Below are 23,697 nucleotides of genomic sequence, written 5' to 3'. Positions count from 1 at the left end.
ATACATTACACAGGGTAATGCTTATGTATTTAAAGTTATTTTTAGATAATAGATCTTACAAAAATTGTTGAAGTTGTAAATTAAGAAGGGAAAAGTATATTATGGTGTATTTTACTGGTAAGCACAAGCAAAGCAGAAGTAAAAGTTATTTTTGTGGTAAAAACACTTACACACTTTAAAGTCTTCGGTAGCTCGTCTCGAAACAAATGAAGCGCTATAGAGTCGGAGACCTTCCTGAAAAAAAATATATTTAATATAGAAGTATATTTTTAGATTTGTTACCAATTTTTTCAAAACTTATTTCGTTTGAACTTATTTTGTATACTTATTTTGTATAACTTTGAACTGAAATGCATACATAAGCTGTGGAAGAAAATACGTAGAGTGCTTTTCCCATTTACAATGTATCTATCTTTATCTCTAGATCAGAGATCGAACAGTTCTTGAAAAAAATTTAAAAAATGGTAACGAAACCAAGAGGAATAGCAGTTTAGCCTTTAGCAATTTATAAAATAGATCTAAAATATCTTAGTTCCAAATACTTTTTAATTGTGAATTATTTATAAAATTGTAGCTGTTAGAAAAAAAAAGGTAATTTAATTAGATATGTGCGTGCTATTTTCAAACGATTACCAAACTTCTATCACAAAGGAGAAAAAGTTTTATTCCAATCGGTTAGAATTAAAAATTATAGAAACTTCCCCGCTTTCAAAATACTTCTATGTCATTTTTGCTCTAAATAGTTAATATTTTTGAATTTTTCCTAAGCTTATAGCAGTTAAAAAAAATGGGGGGAAATTTAATTCGTGACATGCATGCTGTTCTCAACAAGTTTCGATAACAACGATAAACAAGTTTCAACCATAAAGAAGAAAAGAAGTTATTCTAATAAGTGTGAATAAAAAATTATAGTAAGCATATATAGTAGCTTATAGTAGACAGAAAAAAGGGGAAATTTTAATTCGTGACATGCGAGCTGTTCTCAAACGATAACCAAGTTTCAACCTTAAAAGAAAAACAAGTTTTTCTAAACCAGTGTAAAATAAAAAATTATAAAAACGTTTTGTTTTCAAATATTTCAAAATCATCTTTTTTCTAAATGGTTTATATTTTTGCATTTTTCTTAAGCTTATAGTAGACAGAAAAAAAAGGGAAAAATTAATTCGTCACATGTATGCTGTTCTCAAATAATTACCAAGGATTAACCAAATATTCATAAAATTTTATTCAAGTCGAGGCAAAAAAAGAAAAAACATGTTCGGCTCTTACCTTAATTACGCAATCGAGATATTCCATCCGTTTGATGTCTTCTTCGACCAAGTCTCTGTCAGTATTTCCAAATATTTTGTCTTGTTCTTCATGTAATTTTGTCTGCATCTCTTCGTGTAGACCTATGGAATATAGAACGTAGCTGATAGCGGAACCTAAAGTCTCGGCCCCCTAAATTGCAAACAGTAATTTGATAAAAGGAAAAACATAATATATAAGTATACAAAAAAATGTACTTTTGCTAAACATTATTGACGAAATTAAAATGATAAACGCATGTAATATTCAAAAAATGCTTTCTAATATATGAGGTAACGTTTATAAATACTGTATTTAATCAACCTTAAGAGGACGCCATTCCACGGAAGAAACCTAATAAACGCAAATTCTCTTTAACCTCCGTAGTTAATTTTAAATTTAAAGTATAGAAAAAATGAGTTCAGACAATCTTAGAATAAGCCATGAAGTTTCCTACACGGAAATTAAAATATCCAAATGAAAATAAGTTATGAGAAGATAATTTGAGATTACTCATGGGAAATACTAAATTACTTCATTCTTACATTCATTTGTTTGCATTATGATGTTTTCAAATTTTTTTCCACCAATTGAAACCTAGTGGCTTTTTCTAGGATTGCCTAAACACACTTTTCTTTTTTTAAATTTTAAATTAGCAATGGAGGTCACAGAGAATTTTCGACGAAACGTTTCTCCAGTGATATAACGTCCTCTTGAAAATCAGTTCGTTTCTCAAAATGGTAGTCTGGTACTGCTTTTAACAACAATTCATTGAGATAAGATGCAACTGAGTGTTCGTTTTTTTCTTCATAAAACTATTAATGTAGGGGTATTTAACCAAAGTCATAGCAGAGCTTTCGCCAAGATCGAATTTGGCAACAGTTAAAGGTGCGAAAGTGATCAGTCTTTCAGAGTCTACGTGCGTTGCAGAGCTTCAACGATCATCAATCATGACCGCCGTGGAATAAATTGGAGTAAATGTTTACTCTCAAGGAAGTTTCAAAATTTGTTTAAAATTTTGCATTAAACTTCGCCTTCTTAATTAGACTCATATATTTTGCATTCATTCGATGAATTTATTTTGAGTAATTAAAATATTATAATTATTACACACTTGTCAAAATGCATTTATTCCTCCCAACTATTCCACCAATTTTTAATATTTTTATAGAACCATGTGAACTATGTAACTTCCAAAAATTCAACAATATGTAAGTTATAAAAATTAAAAATCAAACTCTAAATTTGTGAATGGTTTAATTTTTTTTACGTATGTGTGAAAAGCTGCATTAACCAGAAACCAGCTTTAACGTGAAATTTAATTGTATGACAGTCATAATCATTAAGAATCGAGTTTAAAGTTTACAAAAGGCTATTTATATCAAGCCTGCTTTATCTTAGGCTAATTAAAAATTTCGTTATAATCTAAGTTACATGAAAAACTTATCAATATGACAATCATAGAAATTGCAAATCCAAGTTTAAGTTGAGGAACAGTTGTTCAAATCAACCCAGCTTCATCTCGGATAAGTTAAAAAGCCAGACTTAACCTGCGTTGCGTATTAATAAGGGATACATATGACCAAAATACAATTCACGGCTGTTACAGTAGATTTAATATTTTGATCTTGGCCAGTGGTAATAAGCCAGTGAATGAGAAATTAAATTTGTGAGATATAAAAATTTAAAAGTGTCACAGGAGTTAATTCTTCATTCTACCACTGATTCGCACGCACAATTGTCCCAAAATAACTAATCTATAAGTTACGATCAATGTTATTATTCACACTAACCGGTCAATATTAATAATAGCCAAATAATCCGGTTAAAAGGGAATAATTTAAGTGAATTTATCACATTAACTGGTAATAATAACCAATGAAGTTTGGTTAATATCATTCTTTTGCGTTTTTATTGGGGATGCTACAGTATCTTGATTAGTTAAGTCAACTGCAATCAGAAAGGGGCTAAATTGATTTTAATCTAGAAAAAATAAAAGAAAATAAATAAAAAAAACATGTAGATGTTTACCCACGGGGAGGGGGCTATGAGTGACACCCTTCGTGTGTTGGTCCATCTCTGTGATATTTTTTTCCAGTTTCTCGCTGGCCACAGCCCGAAGTTGCCACGACTTAGTGATTATTCTGCCACAAATCACGATACGGAAATCTCCCCTTTTTAATTCTCACTTTGACCAAAAGAAACGGTTATTATTAATTTTGACCGGTTAGTATTAATAATTACCGGATTTATCCGTAACATATACAAAGAGGCACACCCATGCCCCAGTGCTATATAAATTGTTAAATCACATTGAACAAGTTTCATTGGTTATTACTAATAATAAGCGGTTAAAGTGAACAATTTGAGAAATTTCTCAATTTGACCAAAAGAAACGGTTTTTATTAATATTGACCGGTTAGTATTAATAATAACCGAATTTATCACTTTAACCGTAACACATACATATTTTCAAAATTCTTGTGCGTGATCAGAATATTATCAGCTGTCATAGCCGTGCTTCGAAATTTAACTACCCCATTTGCAACATACCTTTAAGTTGGCTTTTCACTTATCTAAGACAGAGTAGAATTAAACTAAACAACCAAAAAATAATCATAAAAATTTATTCCAAAGTTATTTTTAATTTTTATGACTGACATATTGAGCTTCAATGTTACACAGTTTAAAGCTGAATTTCAAATAACCTAAAATAGAGCGTGCGGAATTATTTTAAAAAGTCGTTTAGAAACTTCTAACTTGATTAATAAGTTTTTAGAGTGCCGAGTAGTTGAATTTCAAGTGAAACCCAGGTTAGAGTAAGAGTAATTTCATAATGTATGTCAGAATAAAAAAATTTAATAATTTTCTTCTTATGGCTGTTATAATTATATTTTCTTTTATTTTTAAAAGGTAGTTATTTTTAATTAGTTTACAAACTTACTGCTGCAAAAAAGCTAAGAGTTTCATCTAATATATCTTCTTCTGTAAGTGAATTATCTTGGAAATGATGCTCTAACAATAAATCCAAAAAAGCTTTATTTTTAGACTTCAAGAAGAGGTAGTTTCCATTTTCTGTGGTCACACCATTAGAAAAATGTGTGTAACCATTGAGTTTAACGCCATTTTTTGAATTCAGTTGGCCAGAATGGATCATATTTTGCTTTTTAAGTTTTATTACCTAAAAAAGAAAATAATAATTCGCTGTGCAAATCAAAATCATATTTAAAAGATGAAGAATCTAAAAGAGAATTTTAAAATATTTCAAGCATTTTAAATTCACTTTTTACCTTTCTTAAGAAGTTGTGAGCAAGATTGGCGCATGATTCCATTCTCTTGCACAGTGCTGTAAATTTAAAAATTTTATCTGAAAACAACCAGGGTCTAGCGAGGCGTGCAGACAAGCAGGTAGTATAGCTAAGTATGAAAAGAATGCCAATTAACCAAAAATAGCATTTTGTGTAGCAAGTACAAGGATTAATACAAGTCGTGTCTGGAAAGTAAGTATTGTTTTGAAAAAAACCTCGTATGAAATTTTTTTTCATAAAAATCTTTTGTATGAAGGAACATTTTGGAAACTATTTTTCTCCGTAGATACCAACGTTTTTCAGACATATTTAAAACCACTAATCTATACCCTCTTCAAAAAAAGATGCCGAAAGCGGAAGATTTTTGCTTCGCCATTGATCTCAAGCAAAGGAGATTTTAACATTTGTGAGAACTCCTCACAAAGCATTCTTATTGCGAATCACCTGTTTGAACGCATTTTCTTCTTCACTTTTGAGACCACACTATCATTGCAAACAGATAGCTGCCCATTCAGCACTTCGTCATAAACAATGGATCGTCCATCATTGAATTGTCGAACTGGCTCATTCCACCACTATTCCATAAATTTCTACAAATTAGAGATAAATTTCAGTTGGCTTAACATTCTTTACTTTCAAAACGCATTTCGCAGTTTGGGGGATCGGCAATCGTGCTGAACATTTCGAACTCTCGCAAGCTCATGTAAATGCTACACAATCCGGCTCTCAGTTGCTGAGAATCAAGCAAAGACATGTGTACGCTTGCGCTGAATGGCGACTCCACCTCTGTGGTGGAGGTAAAACGAAACGATACTTATTTTCCAGACATGACTTGAATTTTTCAACAAAGACAATTAATTACTGGATATGATGATTAGATAATTGGATGGTTTTGACTGAAAACATAATCTTAAGACACTCAATATTTATACGATTCATTGTGACATGAGAGACAAATTAAGTAACTCTTATGACGGAATGATATCCATCGACCAGGAAAAATACTGCCACTGTTGAGTGGAAAATTTTATAGCAAAATCCACTGCTCGGAAAAATTTCATCAAAGGGTATGCTGTTTGCAAGAAAAAAACTTGTTGAATAAATTACTGCTCAGGTAAAAAAAAAATTTAAAGAATCGATAAAATTCGTGGGAAATTTTATCCAAGAATTCCCTGCGTTAAGATGAAACTTTACCGCAAAATCTAAGTTCAAGATAGTTTTTGGCATATGTTGTCAAGAAAAATTTTTGTTAGGCAATTAAAAGTTTTAACTGTTACTCTATTGATGCGAAATTTATTCCAATACTCGCTTAGTAACGAGTTTCCGAAGAAGTTCCCTAGGACATCAGAAAGTGTCCATTGTAGGTGTCTACCGGATAAAGAATCCAGTTATGTTCAGTCTTAGTGGCTTTAACTTATTATTATTTATTTTACAATTAATAGTTAGTTGAAATAGCCGAGTGTAGTTTAGTGTAAAAAAATTGTAGGAAATAATTTGTTCAATAAAAATATTTTATTGGACAAATCTTCTCTAACTTCTTTAGCTTTTTTTTAATGTATTTAATCCACGCAAAAGAAGTTAATTAAAAATCAATTATTTCCTCTTACTTTTAAAGTCTTTCTGAAGGCATTGAAGACCCTCAAATAATTGAACTAACGTGTATTTACGAAGAAATTCAAAGAAATTTTCCTAAGTAAATGTAAGTGTAGAGTTTTCTTACGTTTCAACTTTAGAAAACTATAGACTTTATGTTTTTTCACAGTCTTAGAATCAATATTTATTTAAGAGCTATGCCTAAATACTTACTCGTCCGATGCTTTTAAGCATTCTACAGCCTCTTTATTTTTTACATCGACATCAAAACCAAGTGTAGTCCCTTAATTGAAAAGGATAAATTAATCTAGTGTACTTAATATAATAATAAAAATATAAACTCTCAGTTGAATGTTGAGCCTTAATATCGATAATTTAAAACAAAATGCCTTATACATTTACTACAATTTTGTTAAAATACTAGCACACGCACCTTAAATACACCTTTCAAAATTATGTTGTACAATAAGATAAATTTTCATGACAATCAAACCGAACGTACAACACGACTTAATTTAAATATTCAAATTCTTCTACTCCTCTAATCCTAACAACTTAATTCTTTTTAAACAATTTATGTATTAATAAAATTTGTTTCACTGTCTATCTGTTGTCCATTACTTTGCCCGAGAGGAAGTATATTGATTTTAATTTCAACTATTTCCAAGAGATGTCCACGATATTTTCAAAGTTCTTTATTCGGAAACAGGCAACATCTATCTTTCTAGGTAGATTGGGGGGAATACTTTGTTTATCCCGCACAAAACACTCCCAAATTTTTTCCAGCAGCTTTAAAATCTCAATAAAACTATAATCTAGTTAGATTGAGGTTTTAAACTTTTCTTGATTCTCATAATCTCTTATGAGGAAAGAAGAGTGGAGCTGTAGCAAACGCAGAGAGGGTTTAGATAGTGAAACTGCTTCCTCGTTACTAGGATGCATAATATTACGCTTGAACAAATAGTAATCATCTTAAGCAAATCTGCAGTTTCTTGAGTAATCATCTGCGTGTGTAATTTCTCCTGAAAAGTCTTTACACACTCCTTAACTTTTAAGCGAAAACAACTAGATTTATGAACAGTGTCAAGATCACGAAAATTTATTACGTAAAATTCAATAAACCATTTGCTGCACCACCTAGAGGCTATATTCAGAACTAAGTTATATTCTAGCTAGAACGAGGTTTAAGAAAATAGTTATTCACGATGATGAAATCATCGCTGATTTAATGTGGGAAAACTTTGCTTGTTAAGTAGAATGAATAAGACGCGCATGGTTTCAGGTGTATTGTGATGTCATGAAACGTTTAAAATTAATTTTTTATGGTCTGTCTATGGAAAGAACTTCCTTCGCCATTCGTCTGGAGCAGTGGCGGAGACTATGGTTATCAGGTTTAACTATTTCAATAAGCTGTGAAACATGTAGAGATAGCACGTTTTAACTTGGTTCGGTGAGAGAAAAGAAATCAGAGCAAAGAGAAGCTCCCCACTTTAAAATGCGCTATTTCTTGTTTCCTTATTTTATTTTATTTTATTTTATAACCCTCGTAGAGCAGCTGTCCGAATTTTGGGTTTACGACTACTATAAAGTTCAACTCCATAACCTTGTAATTTTAAACCCAATCTAGAAGACAAGAGACTTCTAAATCAAGTATTGGGAGAAATTTGCCTTCGTGAAGGACTTTTCGATGGAACTAATCCACATGCAGAAAAAAACCCACAAAGACCTGCCACGGTTAGCTTGAAAGCAAAGGGGCTCTAACCCTTGATCCGTCTACCAGTGATGATATTTTACGTCAGCCACTTACTGTGCTTGGTGCGAGCCGGGTGCAGAATTCGTATCGACCAACTATCGCTGGGATTCGAACCCGTTTCGCCTCATTGGTTGGTGAACGCTCTATCTCCTGAGCCATCACGGCTCTCTTGTTTCTGTAGCAGTAGATTGCCTTAGGCGAGGTTAATTCTTTCTACACACAAACTGTACTTAATTCCACACAACTTGTTTTAAACCGCATTTATTCCCTTAATTTCTTTGTTTAGATTACGTTTTTGTTATTTTTACGCGTTTCATAATTTACATTCTGAAAACGACTACTCGTCTTTACACTTATTGTTGTGAAAAAGTTACGAATGTTCACCCAAAAACTCTGTATTTTCTTGTCCTTCATACTCTATCCTAACTATTTATTCAACCTCTGAAGTGGCGCCGAAGAATAAGCAAACTTACTCAAAACTTACTTAAAATTCAGAGGTGAACTTACTCAAAAGCATATTCAAGCTACATGTTTTCATGATGAGAAATATATCTACCCATGACTCGTTAGTCACTGTCTGCAGATCAGCGACAAAATTTTTGGCTGTTTCCTGTAGCACGGGAGTAAAATCATGAAGGATTTTTAAATGAAAAGTTGGTGTCAACAATTTTCGCCGTGTACGCCATTTGTCACCTTTACTAAAAGAAAGGAGAACATTACATGAAATGTAATGTTAAGTGTAAAAATTTATTGTGTTAAGTGCAAAAATTATTATAGAAATATAATGATTTTAGAAAAAAAATCTGCTAATCTTCTGGGGGAAAATATTGCTATGTTTAATATTAATGATTATATAGGCTCATATTACTGATACAAGTTTAAGAGAGGCAACTGAAAATTTCTCTTTACGATCGTGTTGCTTTGATTTTATCCGAATTAAAGTTTCGCTAATTTTTTGTTGGAAATATCCCATACTTAATTTAAGTATTGAAGACATAAATAAAGAAAGGAAGTACTAAAAAAATCCTAAATTAATTTATAATTTAAGAAAATGTGAGGTTATGTTATAAATAAACTTAAGTACTGTCATATTTTATAAAATTTTAAATAAACCCTCTAAAACTTATATGATGTAACCCAGGGGTGTCAAACTCAAAAGCTAACTTGGACCAAATAAACAATGCTTGCTTTAGGAGGGCCACAAAAAAAAATCAATGTTCATAGAAACAAATATTTTTATTTTGAATAGCACATTGTAATAAACATATATAAAGTTAAATTATTGTTTGATACTTGACATCTCTTCTCTGCTACCATCTTTCCTATTTCGGGAGAAATTTTTTTGTCCGAGACTACTTTCAAAATTGACCCAACATGAGCGTTATTAATACGGTTTCGGACAGGAGATTTATTTCCATTCATAACAGAAAATAATTGCTTGCACTGATAAGTACTTCCAAGCATGGAAATAATTTCATATGCGAATTTTCGAGTATTTTCAAACCTTGCCGGTAAACATTTGTAAAATTCAGGCATAACCACTTCAATGAATTTTGCCTTTAAATTTGAGTCGCACTGAATCTCAATCACTTCCATTTGCATACTACTGGGTACTGAGTCTATATTTATTGAGAAAATCGCCGAAAACAAACAAAAAAAATTTTTACGAGGAATTAAGATCTTTAAACCTTGTTTCAAATTCCGTTCTAAGATTTGAAATTCTTTCTGCGTATTTTTGATACGATGCAGTATTTTTGGAATGGCAGGTGCCGCAAGCCAATTAGAATTCTACATTTTCGCGCATACAATTTAAAATGATCCGTATAGTTTATAAATAAAGTATATTATAATTTCATATGCTAGTTTCCTTTCTAATTCACATTTCTAATTTATTTTTACTTTGTGTCGGATATATTTACTGGGCCACAAAAATGTTCATCTCGGGCCGCGAGTTTGACACCCCTGATGTAACCTCTAAATGTTATATGATGTTTTACGAACGCATGTATGAGGATTAGTAAGACTAAATGCAGAACTTTCTTGTCACTTTTCGTAGGTTGGCTTTGCTTATCTTGATTCTTATACCTAAAGGCCTGGTTTCTTAGGACAGGACGCCGTCAGCTGGAAATCAGCGCTAACCTCTGATTGGTCCATTTGTGAGTTTGATAGTATACGTCATCGAACGCTCATCTTGAACTACAATTGGGTATAATATAAAAAAAACACAACTACTTCCACTTAGTAGGAATAACATTTACCATGACGCAATGCTAAATTCTATGCCACTATCCACATAAATGCCACTATCCACATAAATCAATTATTAATCAAAAATCGAATATCAATTACTTTTCTTTATAATGCAATAAAATCTGGCGAGCAGCTATTTAAACGATCAAACATTTCGTTTGTTTATTTGTAGATTGAAGTTAGGCTCGCAGAAAATGCCGTTCATGGGTTAAATTTAGTAGGAATAACACAACCTGTGACGTAGGCTATAGTATACCCAATTGCCGTCCAACTCAACTGCAGTTGGATTACAACGCGACGTTAACCACAGAAGCAATGGCGGACAACATCCAACAGCACATTGAAATCAGCCAAGATTTTGATTTTGACATTAAACATAGCTTCTTCATTAAACATAGCACTCTTCATTTAGCTCAGCTATAATGTGTTTTTTCTTGGACAAAGTCATTATTTGTTCTCTAAAACACTGGTCGACAATAACAAAATCAATACAAATTCAAAATAAATATTTGTTTACGTTATTAACGCATGCGCAATGTGAGATAATGTCTGCGTTGGACCGACTGCTCACGCTGAGCTAACAAAAAAGTATTTTTTTGGCGTCACCTCTACGTCAACTTTCCGCTGACGCCCAGATCAGGCGCTAGTTCTAAGAAACCAGGCCTTGAGCTAACAAACCAGTATTTTGTTGGCGTCAGCGGGACGTTGACGTCCCACTGACGCTTAGATAAGGCGCTTGTCCTAAGAAACCAGACCTTAAGATTATTATATTTCTTTTTCTTGTGATAAACTTTCTTCTTTATAAAAAAATATTTTTTCCTACATTGCGTTCGATATTATGTATTTATAAACTGATATCGTACATTTATAAATTGATTGATAATATCATTATTAGATAAATACATTTATAATACAACAAAAACAACAGCACACAGCCTCGTACTTAACCGAATCCTGCCAGTTCACTGCTATGGCCAAAAAGTTTATTTGGAGGAAAAACAGTTCAATTATGTCACTTTTCTGTGCTCCATACAAAATAAAAATATGGAAATATGAATTAAAGTAAATTCATAATAATGAGTAATTAGATATTTTGGCAACTTGATGAGAATACTTAATACATACATAAATGAACTATCATTAATTATGGAAGGATATTAAGCTTCATTGGTACATTTTATAATTGCTCATTGTGTTGCATTTACATTACATAATACTAAATTTCATTAAAAACGACGTTTAAAATCACAAATAGTAAAATTTTATTAAACCCTATTACCCCTTCTCACTTGAATAAAACATAGGAATGGTAAAAAACAGAGATTATTTGACCTGACAGAGGTCATCTCAAGCAAAAAAGGAAATCTATCCACACAAAAAAACCTACAGGAAGTCTTGAGGTCCTCTTCTGACGTCATAGCATTGACGTGACTTTTTCTTTTTTTTTTTAAGTCCGTGGTTTGGTTGTGTATACTCGGAATACTCAGTTATTCTAAATTTAATTTTTGCGAAAAAATGCGTTCTACATATTTTGAAATATCAGATGAAGTTACGATAAAAAGTACTTTGGGAAATTATCCTGTATTGATATGCGATTACGTGATTGTTGAGATGTGGATTTAAGCAATTTAGTTTATATCAGCAAAAATTCTTCTGCTTGAATCTTCTACGGGAAGTTGAAACAACCTCTACAAATGCTGTCCCCTACCGTGGAGAACATGCAACACGATCGGAAATAAGGTGAATACAGCCAAAAGACAAATTGGCCAAAGATTATAGTGATTTTCAAATATCTGACAAAAACGGCATAGCAGTAAGGTCATTAACAATAATTTTTTTGATAATGATGATGTAGAAACTCTCCCAAAAATCCAGGTCAACGTAAGAAGTACATTTATGGATGATATGAGGCAAAGAAAAATCAACCTGTTGGCTTTCAGCCCACCAATATTCTGCGATGGAGGAATTGTTCTTAGGTCTTGACTTAGCCATGGTGATCTTTGAGCCTATGTTTGAGTTCTCGCTCAGTTTTCCTATGTATCGCAGTCCAGATTGACGTGAAAATTTGTACACTCTCTAGTTAAGGCATTCAATTTGCTGTTTGTAGTTCGAGAAAGGGATTTTGCTGTTCGGAGAACAGATAATTTGAAATTTGTGTTTTGAGGAAATTTTAGATATCGGAAAAATAATTTCCAAAAATAAGGTTGCACAATCAAATTACCTGCTTCGGGTTCTTTTACATATCCATGTTTACGATTGAGAGCAAGTTTGAGTATCTTTTTAACAATATTATCAATTATCTTGTTAAAGAAATCTCTATCTTGCATAACGGCTTTAATATAGTAATTTCAGACTTTAAAAGTTTAGTTGAGAGACAAATACGAAGAGCTCTGAAGACCAGGGTGTTAAATGCTGTAATCTTTTGATTGAGCGGAGGACAAGAGAAACAGCAAAGTGTTTGCGGTTAGACACGAAAAAAAGGCTGTTGTCAGATTCCCTTCTAGCCGTGAAATGACTGCATGGGTCTATGAAATTCAGAATGTCGAGTGTTGCCTTAATTTCTGATTGACTTTCATCCAAGAGAACAAAACTATCATGAGCATAATGAGTTAGAATAAAAACTGAGTAATTTCAAACAACTGAAGCTCAAAACAAGCCATGTATACATCACTTAGTACAGGGATTACCCAATAAGGGGATTAACCATGGCTGTTATCTTATAATCCTTGTTATTGAAAGCAAACCAATTCTGAGCTAGGCAAATGCGAATAAGCAGTACGAGTTCATCAGCTTCTAATTGCTAATAATGAAATTCACAGAGTCGCTTCCAAAATCATAATAATTATTCACCTTTGGATGGGTACATTGGTGAGCAGAGGCTTAGCGTAAAACGAAAACAAAGTGTGAATACCGAAATGATATTGATAAATTTTCCTGATGAACTCTATAGCGTTTTTGACGGCGCAGGAGTATTTTTGAGAACAGGGGAATATCTTGTCACACGGTATTTAAAGATTTTATACAAAGCAGTAACTTTGTTGAAGACAAACGGCTTAAAAGGAATCAGGTTTATGTACTTTAAGTGCTGTGTAAAAAACCTGGTGCAATTCTCACCAAGTGGTGTTAATAACTTCTTCGAGTTATTCGGAATAACAACTGACGTATCAGTAATTTTCTCTGTAGTATTCAAGTCTTTAGTGCATAGATCCTTTTGAGCTGCACAATATGGGCCGTCATCATTAAGGATTTGATATTCCTGTAGCTAATAAGTTTTGTCCAAAACAATGATTTGTCCACCTATAACGGCTTTTGGTATGGTATGACGATTCTAGGGCTGAAGTAACACTCTTGGCATTTTTATTAGAGATTATCCTATTTTCACTCTTCACTGTTTCCGATTGTTTCGTTCTTTTGAATGAATATCAGTCGGAAATTAAAGTAACCCTCGATATTCTACATTACCATAAACCTATGAATTCAATCCACAGCTGAAAGAGAATCTGAGAATAGCTTTCCTTTTCTGAACCTTCTGGTATCCCGTAAGAAGATTATTTCCAAACTACGGTGTATCGCACAACCTTTGTTTATCCTTCACCATCCCGCTCCTCTTTTCATACAACCAATGAAGACCAGCATTTAACATCCTGGTCTTCAGAGCGCTTCACACCTGTTCTTCACGTAAACTTTTAAAGTCTGAAATTAACTATATTAAAGCTATCACACAAAATAGAAATTTCCTTTCATAGATAATATTGTTAAAAGGACGTCAAATCGTACTTATAATCATAAACAGGAATATGTCAATGCCGAAACAAACAATTTGATGGGGTTCCCATTTTCCCAAAATTAGCTCCCAGATATCTAAAATTCTCTCTGAACACAAATTCTACATTATCTTCCCATTGAAAAATAAAATCTTTTTTTCTTCGTACCTCAAACAGCCAATTGAATGCTTCAGTTAAAGGAGAATATACAAAATTTCATGCCAATGTGAACTTTCATACATAGGACAAACTAAACGAACGCTCAGGTATCAGCTCAAAGAGCATCAAAACTACGTCACCAATCAAGAACTCCAACGTTCATCCACCATAAAAGATTGCTTAACAGTAGGCAATAGGTTAGATTTTTTTTTTTTTGCCTCATATCATCCATAAATGTATCTCATGTGTTGACCTGGATTTTGGGGAAAATTCCTTCATCATCAAAATGAAAAACTCGATTTTTAATGACCTTAGTCATATACCATATTTGTCAAATATTTAGAACTCATAAATTTTTTCATTTTCTGCCAATTTGTCTATTAGCTGTATATTTCTCCATTTGGTATGACGTAACTTTTGTCGGATTAAATCATCTCTGTTTTTCGCCGTTCCTGTCTTTTATCCTGCAGATGAAAGTGTACCATTATTACACCAAAACAGGCATAGGTTTTAATAAAATTGTACTATTTGTGATTTTAATCGTTGTTTTTAATGAAATTTAATTTCATCACAAAGGATTGCTCTTGTAATTCTATATTTAATACTATACAAAAGTGTTTATATTGTTGAGCTTAAAGAATTGAAAAGAATACAATAATAACACAACATGTTTAATAACATATAATATATTGTAATATTGACAATATTAGTGCTTTACGCTACATTTTAAGAGCAATTCATAAGTATGAAAGAAAACAAGCTTGTGATGACTAGGCCTTGATTTATTTTTAAAAACATGATGATTCAAAATAAATGTTGCAAATATGCTCCAAAATACATGTTAGTCATACATCATAAAATGGAAAATGCATACCTCAAAAAAAGACCATCTCTTAATATTGGCCGAAAACCTTCATAGTCAGCTGATTTTTCAATAATTTTCGTGCTTGACAGAACTACCTAGGAAATTTTTTATTTCACTGAGATTTCGAGCAATTCAAATTAGATTCTAATTCCTTATGCGGATGTTTTTCTAAATATATCAGAATAATTAATATATCTAAAGTATACTTATTATAACTTCGGTTTTACATCAATAATCCGAAGTAATTGGGACCGGATCTAATTCAAATATACGAAATATTCGGTATTGAGTTGTAATATCGTTTGCATCAATAAGCTCTGAAGAAACCCCGTTAAAAATAGTTCTATAAACTATTTAAATTTATTTTTAAAAAACACGCTTGTCAAGTAAGTATATAGATATTTTGACTCAAACTTCCCTTGCTCTATTAACCCAGATAGTGATACTTATTTTCTCTTCTATAAAACAACCCATTTATACAAAGCAGCATCTAATTCTGAATCGTTACCTGATTTTTCATTGGTTCACCAAACTGATTTCATTAATTTATAATTCTTTCCAACTTTGTGAGATTTTCACCCACTTCCATTTGCACTAAGATTTTACACGTTTCTTGGACACATAATGTGTTACGATTCATTTTAAAAGATGTAGAACTCACGCCTTTAAAAATAAACTATAATGAAGAAAAATTACAGATTAAACATAAAAATACCATAATTTATTGATTAAACATATATAGATGATTAAACATTAAAAAAAAACAATAATTAATATTTCATCAACAAAACTAACTAACGAAGCGTCTATTTGCTTTTTATACAAAATTACGAGGTTATGCAGCGTAAATAAAGTTTTATATTTTGGAGACCTTATCTAATGATTGACTTTGGACAATCTATTATTGAGATTGTGAAAACATAACAAAAAAACTTTGTGCGCATGGAAAAAAAATTTAAAACAATCCGAATACCCTGTTACAGAGGTATCTGGGTGAAGGAATTATTTCTATTGTTATTATTAATTAATACTATATTATATTATATTATATTATATTAAAAAAACCAATTGTATCGTTATTGCTTTATAATTTAACTAGGAGGCTCCGCCCCCTGCTCGCTAACGCTCGCCAACCCCCGAGAATTGCTACGCAATCCTATGTGGTTCACGCCGTGAACCATGGCTCGCTGCGCTCGCTCGCCAATGAACACAATGTTCTAGCACAAAGACATAATATATTATCATCAAAGACATAGTATTTTATCATCAAAGACATAGTATTGTACTTATGTAGAAGAATTCTACCAATGTTCTTATTGGCTTTTAAAAAAGTATATTAGCTATTTAGATTGTACATGGTGAAAAAATCAAAACATTAGCTAAATAAGAAACATATTAGCAAAATAAATTATCAAATATTGCTTCACTAATATTCTGCATTTTAAAGCGTGAAAATTCAATGCATAAATAAACGGGAAATATAAAAAAAATTCAATGCATTCAATACAAACACTTAAACGTTTTTTAGACGTTTAGGTAGCTCCCAGTAGAAAAATATCAATTCAACAGCGGCCTTTTAAAGCATTCTCACTTCAATTAATTAATTAATTCCTAATTGATTTTAAATTAAATATTGTCATGTTTTTAGTGCATGAATCTGAATTGAACAACTTGATAATGCTCTCTCTGGTTATTGTTATCTGGTTGCTCACTACGTGCTCTTGCGCGCCGAATGCAATCAATTAAAAATGAAAACTGTTGCCAGCGCGAGAAAAGAAATATCATCGGTTTTATTGATACATACATACATACGTACGTACGTATTAGCGTTTTATATAATATACATAGATTCGCTAGTAAATGCTGTAAAATAGATTCAGTCTTAGTCCCTTGACTTAAACAAATGTAGTACATTCTTCTTTTTATTCAAACATTTAATACTAATAATTCTGCTTTTAATAACATCTTAAATTGTTCTTGTAATTTTTAAAACTAATTTTAAATAGAGAAATTTTTTAAATGAAGTATAATGGAAGTTAATATAAATATTTTTTAAAACAAAAACTACAGAGATGTTTAGATTTCAATATGAAAGAATACGTGTATTTAAAAATCAGAGACAAATGATAAGAACTTTAGACAACATACCTCAGCAGCTTCGGGCGTAAAAAGAAAGACATATTTTTTACCCCATATTGATAAACTAAATAGTTGTTGTTTTTCAAGAATTTTGCACATACCACTGAGAACATATACATTGTCTAGAAAAACACGAAGAGCATTTATAATGTCATTTTTTTTCTCAATTCATGATAACAAATAAGTAGTTAATTAAATAGTAAGATAAGATATAGGCATTGAATCATTTATAGATAATGGAAAATTTTATGCCTTTGGAAAAAATATATATTTAGTATCTATACATTTAAGCAAAAGAATTTCAAAAATGAATTAAACATTTTTTTAAACAATTTTCTTTAGTCATCTCTATGCACTAATTTAAATATCATCAATGGTAAACTTTCAATATTTAAAAAATTTATGGTTGAAACCGTTATTATCGCGGTTTGTCATTAGCTCTAACTCTCATTAACTCTTTATTATTTTAACTTTCATTTTGAGAAAAAAAATTGAAACGAAGTTAACAATGACCTAAATTTTCAAATTATCTATATTTGGAAATTTAGACTTGAAGAAAAAAAATTCTAGTAATTATTCTTAGTTAAAATTTTTCCCAGGGGTAATTATCCTAGCCATTGTATGTAAGTTAGTTCTTTTATGTATCGCTTAAAAAGACGGGGCTGTCATAATTATCAAACTGATAAAAGTATAAGGCCACATGTTCTTACAAGCAGTCTGAGGTCCGTTTTCAGAAACCGTTCTTAAGTTTAAACACATGTTTATACTTAATTATACGTAATTTATTTATGTGTTCATACTTTATTTATAGAAAATAATAGCCCAGGGGTTAGAGAATCGAACTTCAGTCCTTCGGTCCTTGACATCGCTAAGACAACCGAAAACATGTGATATACGCACTGGTAAAATCTTAGGAATCAAAAGTCCCGTGGTCAGTTGTTGAGAAGCCCTCTACCCATGGTACAGGAATCTAGAGAAAATTTCCTTCCCCTTCAGATTTATGTCTGAATTAGGGAAGTAGACTCGTGAATGACTGGTGCTGCCATCGATCCATGTGGTTATGAATTAGTGTATACTTTCACCCTTTCACTCTTGCTAAATAAAAGGCGCACACTACTGACTTAATTCGCAAGGCCAATGGATGGTCAAGTTGGCTTGTCCAAGTGTCATTAAAAACAACAGCAATATTTATTGTAATGTTCGGAGTTGAATATTGGTAGTCATAAACTCAGAATAAGGTCAGCTGTTCAAGGCCAGTTATGAAGTAAAATAAAATCTTTGTAATAGCCCAGAATATTTGTTATATTCACTGAAAAATGAGTATTAATCGTGCTGTTTTGCTTTTTAAAATCTTAATAAATGCTCAGTGTCTGTAAGTTCTTCAATTGCGTGTCATTTATTTCAATTTAACTTCCTAACAGGTGGGTCATTAGACAGATATACAATGATAGCTCAAAATTCTGAAATTTATACTTGATTTTTAAATGTGAATCTTTAAAAGTAATTGTTTTTTTAAAAGCATAATTATTGTTTTGCATATGCAAATTTCTCTTTTGCATGTTATTTATTTCAATTTAAAAATTTTTTATACAATAACTTATTATTGATAAAATTTTTTAAATTTTTTAACGAGGAATTAGTTTGATAGATTTTAATAATCCATTTAAATTCTAAAGATTTTACGCTAGATCACATTTCAAGTGAGTTTTATTTAGTAGCTTGCATGGTTTGCGAAGGAAACCATTGCAAAATAATCATCGGGGTTCTAGGAGCGTCAGTGAGCAGGGCGAAGAACTCACTAGTTCCAAAATAACCGCTTTAAACTAAAAGTAGTGCTCCTTCACTATTAAGCAATCAGATTATATTACTAAATTACTCAACAATTTTGTTATAGGCATATTAAAAACGCTATATAACTTATCAATCATTTTGCAATTTTTAAGCAGAAATTAAGTAGAGAATAATTAAGAAGAAAATAAAAAAATTGTATTTTTTTCAAAACAGGCTTAATGTGAAACCGTTGCCACACAATATACGTAATTAAAATAATGAGGACAAAATCCTAAAATATCATTAGATAGTTAAACTACTGTAGCTACATATTGATGCGTTACTGTTACTAAATAATTTCTTACGTGAAAAAGAACTAACAATTTTTCTCAGCTTCCAAAAATTAAATAAAATCATAAAAAATATAACTATAAATTGCGTTGCAATGCTAATCGAGCAAAATTGGGTCAAAATTTTATTCCAATGGACTCGGGAACTAAGTCTGTGTTAATGCAATAAAAATGTCTGAATCTTTTAATTTTCAATAAATTTTAATTTTGATATAAAAATTCGTTTATCGTGAAAAAATAAGAATAATTGCATTGATATAAAAGGGTTAGGTGAGAGAAGCGAGAAGGAGGTGGACACGCCCTATGTATTCAGGTAAAACAAATTTTGTTCTCTCAGTTCCTTTCGCCTGCATTAATTTAAAAAGGAAAAAAAAAGCTAAATTAAAGAAAACTGTTTTGACTTACATATTTTTGATAGAACGAAGGCTTGTTTTGAAATCTTGTAAATAGTTGTCACCATTGGATACCAAATAAAGGGCATTGCCCTGTATCCAGGTCGGTAATCAGCTTTAAATATGTGGTGAAAGAAAATGGAAATTAAAATGAGACCTAATGTTAAGGTGATCAATAACGTACTTAAGATGTCACCGAAGGAAAGGTCCTAAAAAAAGAGAAAACACTAATTTCATAAAAATAAATTTACACAAATCTAGTTTTACATATTTATAAAACTAACAAACGGAAAGAAAAAAAACAGATAACTTGAAATAAACATTTTACTTATAGTTACATCTTATTTGAGATTTGATAATGGTAGATATTCTGCAAAATTAATTGAGGCGTTGAAAACATATTTAATCTAATGAATAATTTAATCTTTTTTAATCACTAAAGTTAAGATTGGTTAACTTTTCCTTCAGTTTACGATGAAATTAAGGTAAGGTTTACTCAACGAAATTAATCTTTAAAGAAATTTCAATCTAATGATTTAGTTTTTTAACCACTTTAATACAAGAATTGGAATTAGCGAAAAAAAATTTCAGTTCAGGTATACTGTTTCTTAAAAGAATTTAATAGTTTCCTTTTTAACCCTTAAAAAATTTTTAAAAAAAATGCTGAAAATATAAATTTTCGACCTTTTTTTTTTTTTAGATATCTAACATAGTGTCCGGGAAAAGTTTTATTTTCAAGAAGGAAGTTGATAGTGCAGGATTTCTGTTGAAAACGTTAATGTATTTATATTAGTTGAAGAAGGCAGTAATTAGTAAAATATTACCCTGTTGATGATGATTAACATTAATCATCATGGATGTTGATGAATCATTGTGGGCGATTACCACTATACATTCGTCCAATTATTTTATTGCCCAGAGTGTGAAGATATTCAACAAATAGGAACTGCTTTAATGAAGAATTAAATTCGATAAATAATGAAATATTTTTCGATTCGATAAATATATCTTATTGTGTTAGACAGCTGTAGAGGGAATCTCTAAAAATAGATTTTATTCTGCACTTAATTCACGGTTTTGGTATAAAAATATTACAGTTAAGTTAATGATTTCTATTTATTGAAAAAAGGATTAAATAAGATAATAATTTTTTCTTTTTTTTAAACATTAGGAAATATGTTATACTTATTTCAGCATGGCACATAGTTCGACACAACTGAAAAAATTCAATTAAAACTTTTTTTTCATTTTTGGTAAGCAGGGATCCTAACATTGTAAGTCTAAAGTAAAATTCAAACACTTTTAAAACAATTTTTTTTTTCAAAATAACAACAAATTTAAGCATAAAAACTACAAATTTTTTTATGTCACGCCAGCAACTCTATAAAAAATTATAATGCTAATTATCAAGATAATTTTTTTCCAAAATCAATAATATGATTACCTACATGTGTTTTGAACAAGAATCTTTTAAATATTCCAGATATGCCATGTAATAAAACTAAATTTATTGTTCAGGATTGATTATTATTTCGATTATTGATTTTTGAAATAAAAATTCTAAAGATTCTTACTTAAAGCATGATAAAAATAATAAAATTCACACATAGACGTTAGCTAGTAATTCAAAACATATTTAATATCATTTAAAATCTGCATACAAAGTTTCCAAGAATCCTGTATTGAACTTTTTCTTGTAATGTGTGTCACAGTAAATAGATTTTCTCAAAACCAATGCTCTTCCGAAAATGCATTTAAAGTATGTAATTGCTATTGTGTTTTGTTTGCCAGCAAGCGAAAAAACTACTACTAATACTAAAGATGAATGAAGCTTAAAGTATTGGCAAAAAAAAAAAAAAAAAACGAAAATTCGTCGTAATTGCCGATTTTTACCCAGTTTACCCTAAAAGCCGATTTTTAACCAGTTTGATAACCTAAAAGGTGCTCCGATACACTAAATTTTACCCTAAAAGACGAATTTCGGTAAAGGAGTACCGAAACTTTTTACCGTAATTTGACGTGGAAATTTTTATTGTGTACATCAATATTAATAAAATTTTCGTCGCAGACACTTGGAATTTTATATAAACCTAACATATAACTTTTTTCATAGAAAAACTAAGGTCTTTTTCATATATTTGTAACTTTCGTTGTTTCAACAGTATAATATGAATAGTAATTTTTTTTTAAATATTAACATAATACTAATGAAAGTGCCAAAACAGCTTATCACTTTGAATTAAAGCTTAAATTTTACCGTTTTTTTAAGGCACAGTAATTGCAAGTATGATAACGAAGCAATTTCACAATAACCTCATTTTAAAAAATTTCAGAATGCAAATTATATTTTTCTAATTTTTTTGTCAAAATTTCAAGAAAGGAAAAACAGTTATATAAATCCAAATAGCAGCAAAAAGAAGCTTTTTACACGCCAACACATCAAACGAATTTAACAGTTGAATTATTAGGCGCTGAAAGATGTCAAAGGTGTAGGGTTTCCTTAAAACATTTTTTAAGAGTAACATTATTGAAAACTATTATCTAATTTTTTTTCTGCTAGCTGCTGCGCAAAAAAATAAACGGGTCCACCTGAATAACTTTTAATCTAATGATTGGATCTACCCTTTCTAGGACTCAATCTTAATTTTTTGTCGGGGGGAGGGGTATCTCAAATATACTAATTAAATAGTGCTATAATTAAAATATTTTAAGTTACAAAATCAGACACAAAAACGTACTTTCGCTGAAAAATTAACGTTTTTTTTCTCAATGAATCCGGATTTCCGATTCCCGGAATATGAGGGTAGCCTCAATCTAGGATATATCGTCTCAAAGTTTAGACCCCTTAATGTTAAGATTATTTTTCACCATATCCAGAATAATTTTGAACGAGTTGAGAAAAAAAATTTAACACAATTATAAAATTCGTTCATTCAACGATAATTCCTAGCAAAATACAACTTTTAGTAAATATTTATTATTTTATTTACTAATAGTAGAAAAAATTTTGAATTGTTAGGTATAAAATTTATTTAATCAATTTAAAGAATGCAATTTTAAATGGCAAACTACAAAATTTAAGTGAAATCAGACGAATAGTTCCTGAAAAATCAAATTTCAAAAATTCGACTTTTTTAAAATTCGATTTCTAAGGAGCTTTTCGACTATTCGATTCAAAATCAACATTAAGGGATCCAAACTTTGGACAACTCTCCTGACCAAACAATTGGGAACATATTTCTGAGTTTGCGTCTACCCTATATATTTTCGGGGCCAGAAATCGAATCCATCGAAAAAATACGGGTATGTTCATTCAGAGAAAGTACATTTTTGTGACTGATTTTATAACTTAAAATATCGTCTGAACTATTTAATTAGCATATTTGAAATCACCCCCTCAAAGCCCCTATTAAAATTGAGTCCTAGAACGTGAAGATCCGATCATTAGATCAAAATTTATTCAGGGTGGTCCGTTTTTTTAATAAATAATTTATTTACGCACTATACAGCTTTATTGGATGCATTTCAATACGAATTTTACACATTAAAAAAATTGTAAGTTATCTAGATATTATCAAGAAGGATTTTCAAAGCAAATTGATTTAATGTAAATAATTTTTAAACATAAAAGTTCAAACTTTATAACTATTTTTACTATAAGTTACATTTGAAATAAAATGCAAATTGTTTTCACAAGGAAAACATATACATTTTTATGGTTTTTTAATACATTTTCAGTACAAGAAAAAAGTAACAATGTACATTCAATCATTTAATTTAATTCTGTTTACATCAGTAACAACTTCAAAGCTTACTACTTTTCAAGACTACTATATATTGAAATGAAAAAATATAAACTTGTGAATATGCACGATTAATTTTGATACGAATTCTAAGTTTTAACAGACGCCTATTGATATTCGAAAAATTTAATAAAAAGATACTCCCATCTTAGAAATCGTTATCTCTATATGCTCAGCTATAGAGACACAACAGCGCATTGATAATAGTCGAAATTCGTGAGTAAATACATTAAAAAAAAACCATACGCGAAACAATATGTCTTA

At 30.7% G+C, this 23,697-nt stretch overlaps 1 protein-coding gene across 1 annotated transcript in view; it reads right to left on the bottom strand.

Annotated features, from left to right (window-relative positions):
- Positions 1-23,697, bottom strand: part of LOC107447206 (cytochrome P450 4V2) — a 46,446-nt gene that overhangs the window by 9,430 nt on the left and 13,319 nt on the right. Inside the window, exons 2-10 of the mRNA XM_087168011.1 lie at positions 19,644-19,839; positions 17,128-17,240; positions 14,989-15,074; positions 8,449-8,639; positions 6,402-6,471; positions 4,578-4,704; positions 4,232-4,468; positions 1,270-1,440; positions 171-234 (exon numbers count right to left, since the gene is read on the bottom strand). Coding sequence (XP_087024137.1) covers positions 171-234; positions 1,270-1,440; positions 4,232-4,468; positions 4,578-4,704; positions 6,402-6,471; positions 8,449-8,639; positions 14,989-15,074; positions 17,128-17,240; positions 19,644-19,839 — 1,255 coding nt within the window. The remainder of the gene's footprint in view (positions 1-170; positions 235-1,269; positions 1,441-4,231; positions 4,469-4,577; positions 4,705-6,401; positions 6,472-8,448; positions 8,640-14,988; positions 15,075-17,127; positions 17,241-19,643; positions 19,840-23,697) is intronic.

This window comes from Parasteatoda tepidariorum, chromosome 7 (assembly GCF_982258835.1).
Source record: "Parasteatoda tepidariorum strain Cologne lab strain chromosome 7, Ptep-v5.0, whole genome shotgun sequence".
Lineage (NCBI taxonomy): Eukaryota > Metazoa > Arthropoda > Arachnida > Araneae > Theridiidae > Parasteatoda > Parasteatoda tepidariorum.
The sequence above is the reverse complement of the archived record's forward strand: the minus strand, read 5'-3'. Positions and strand labels throughout refer to the sequence as shown.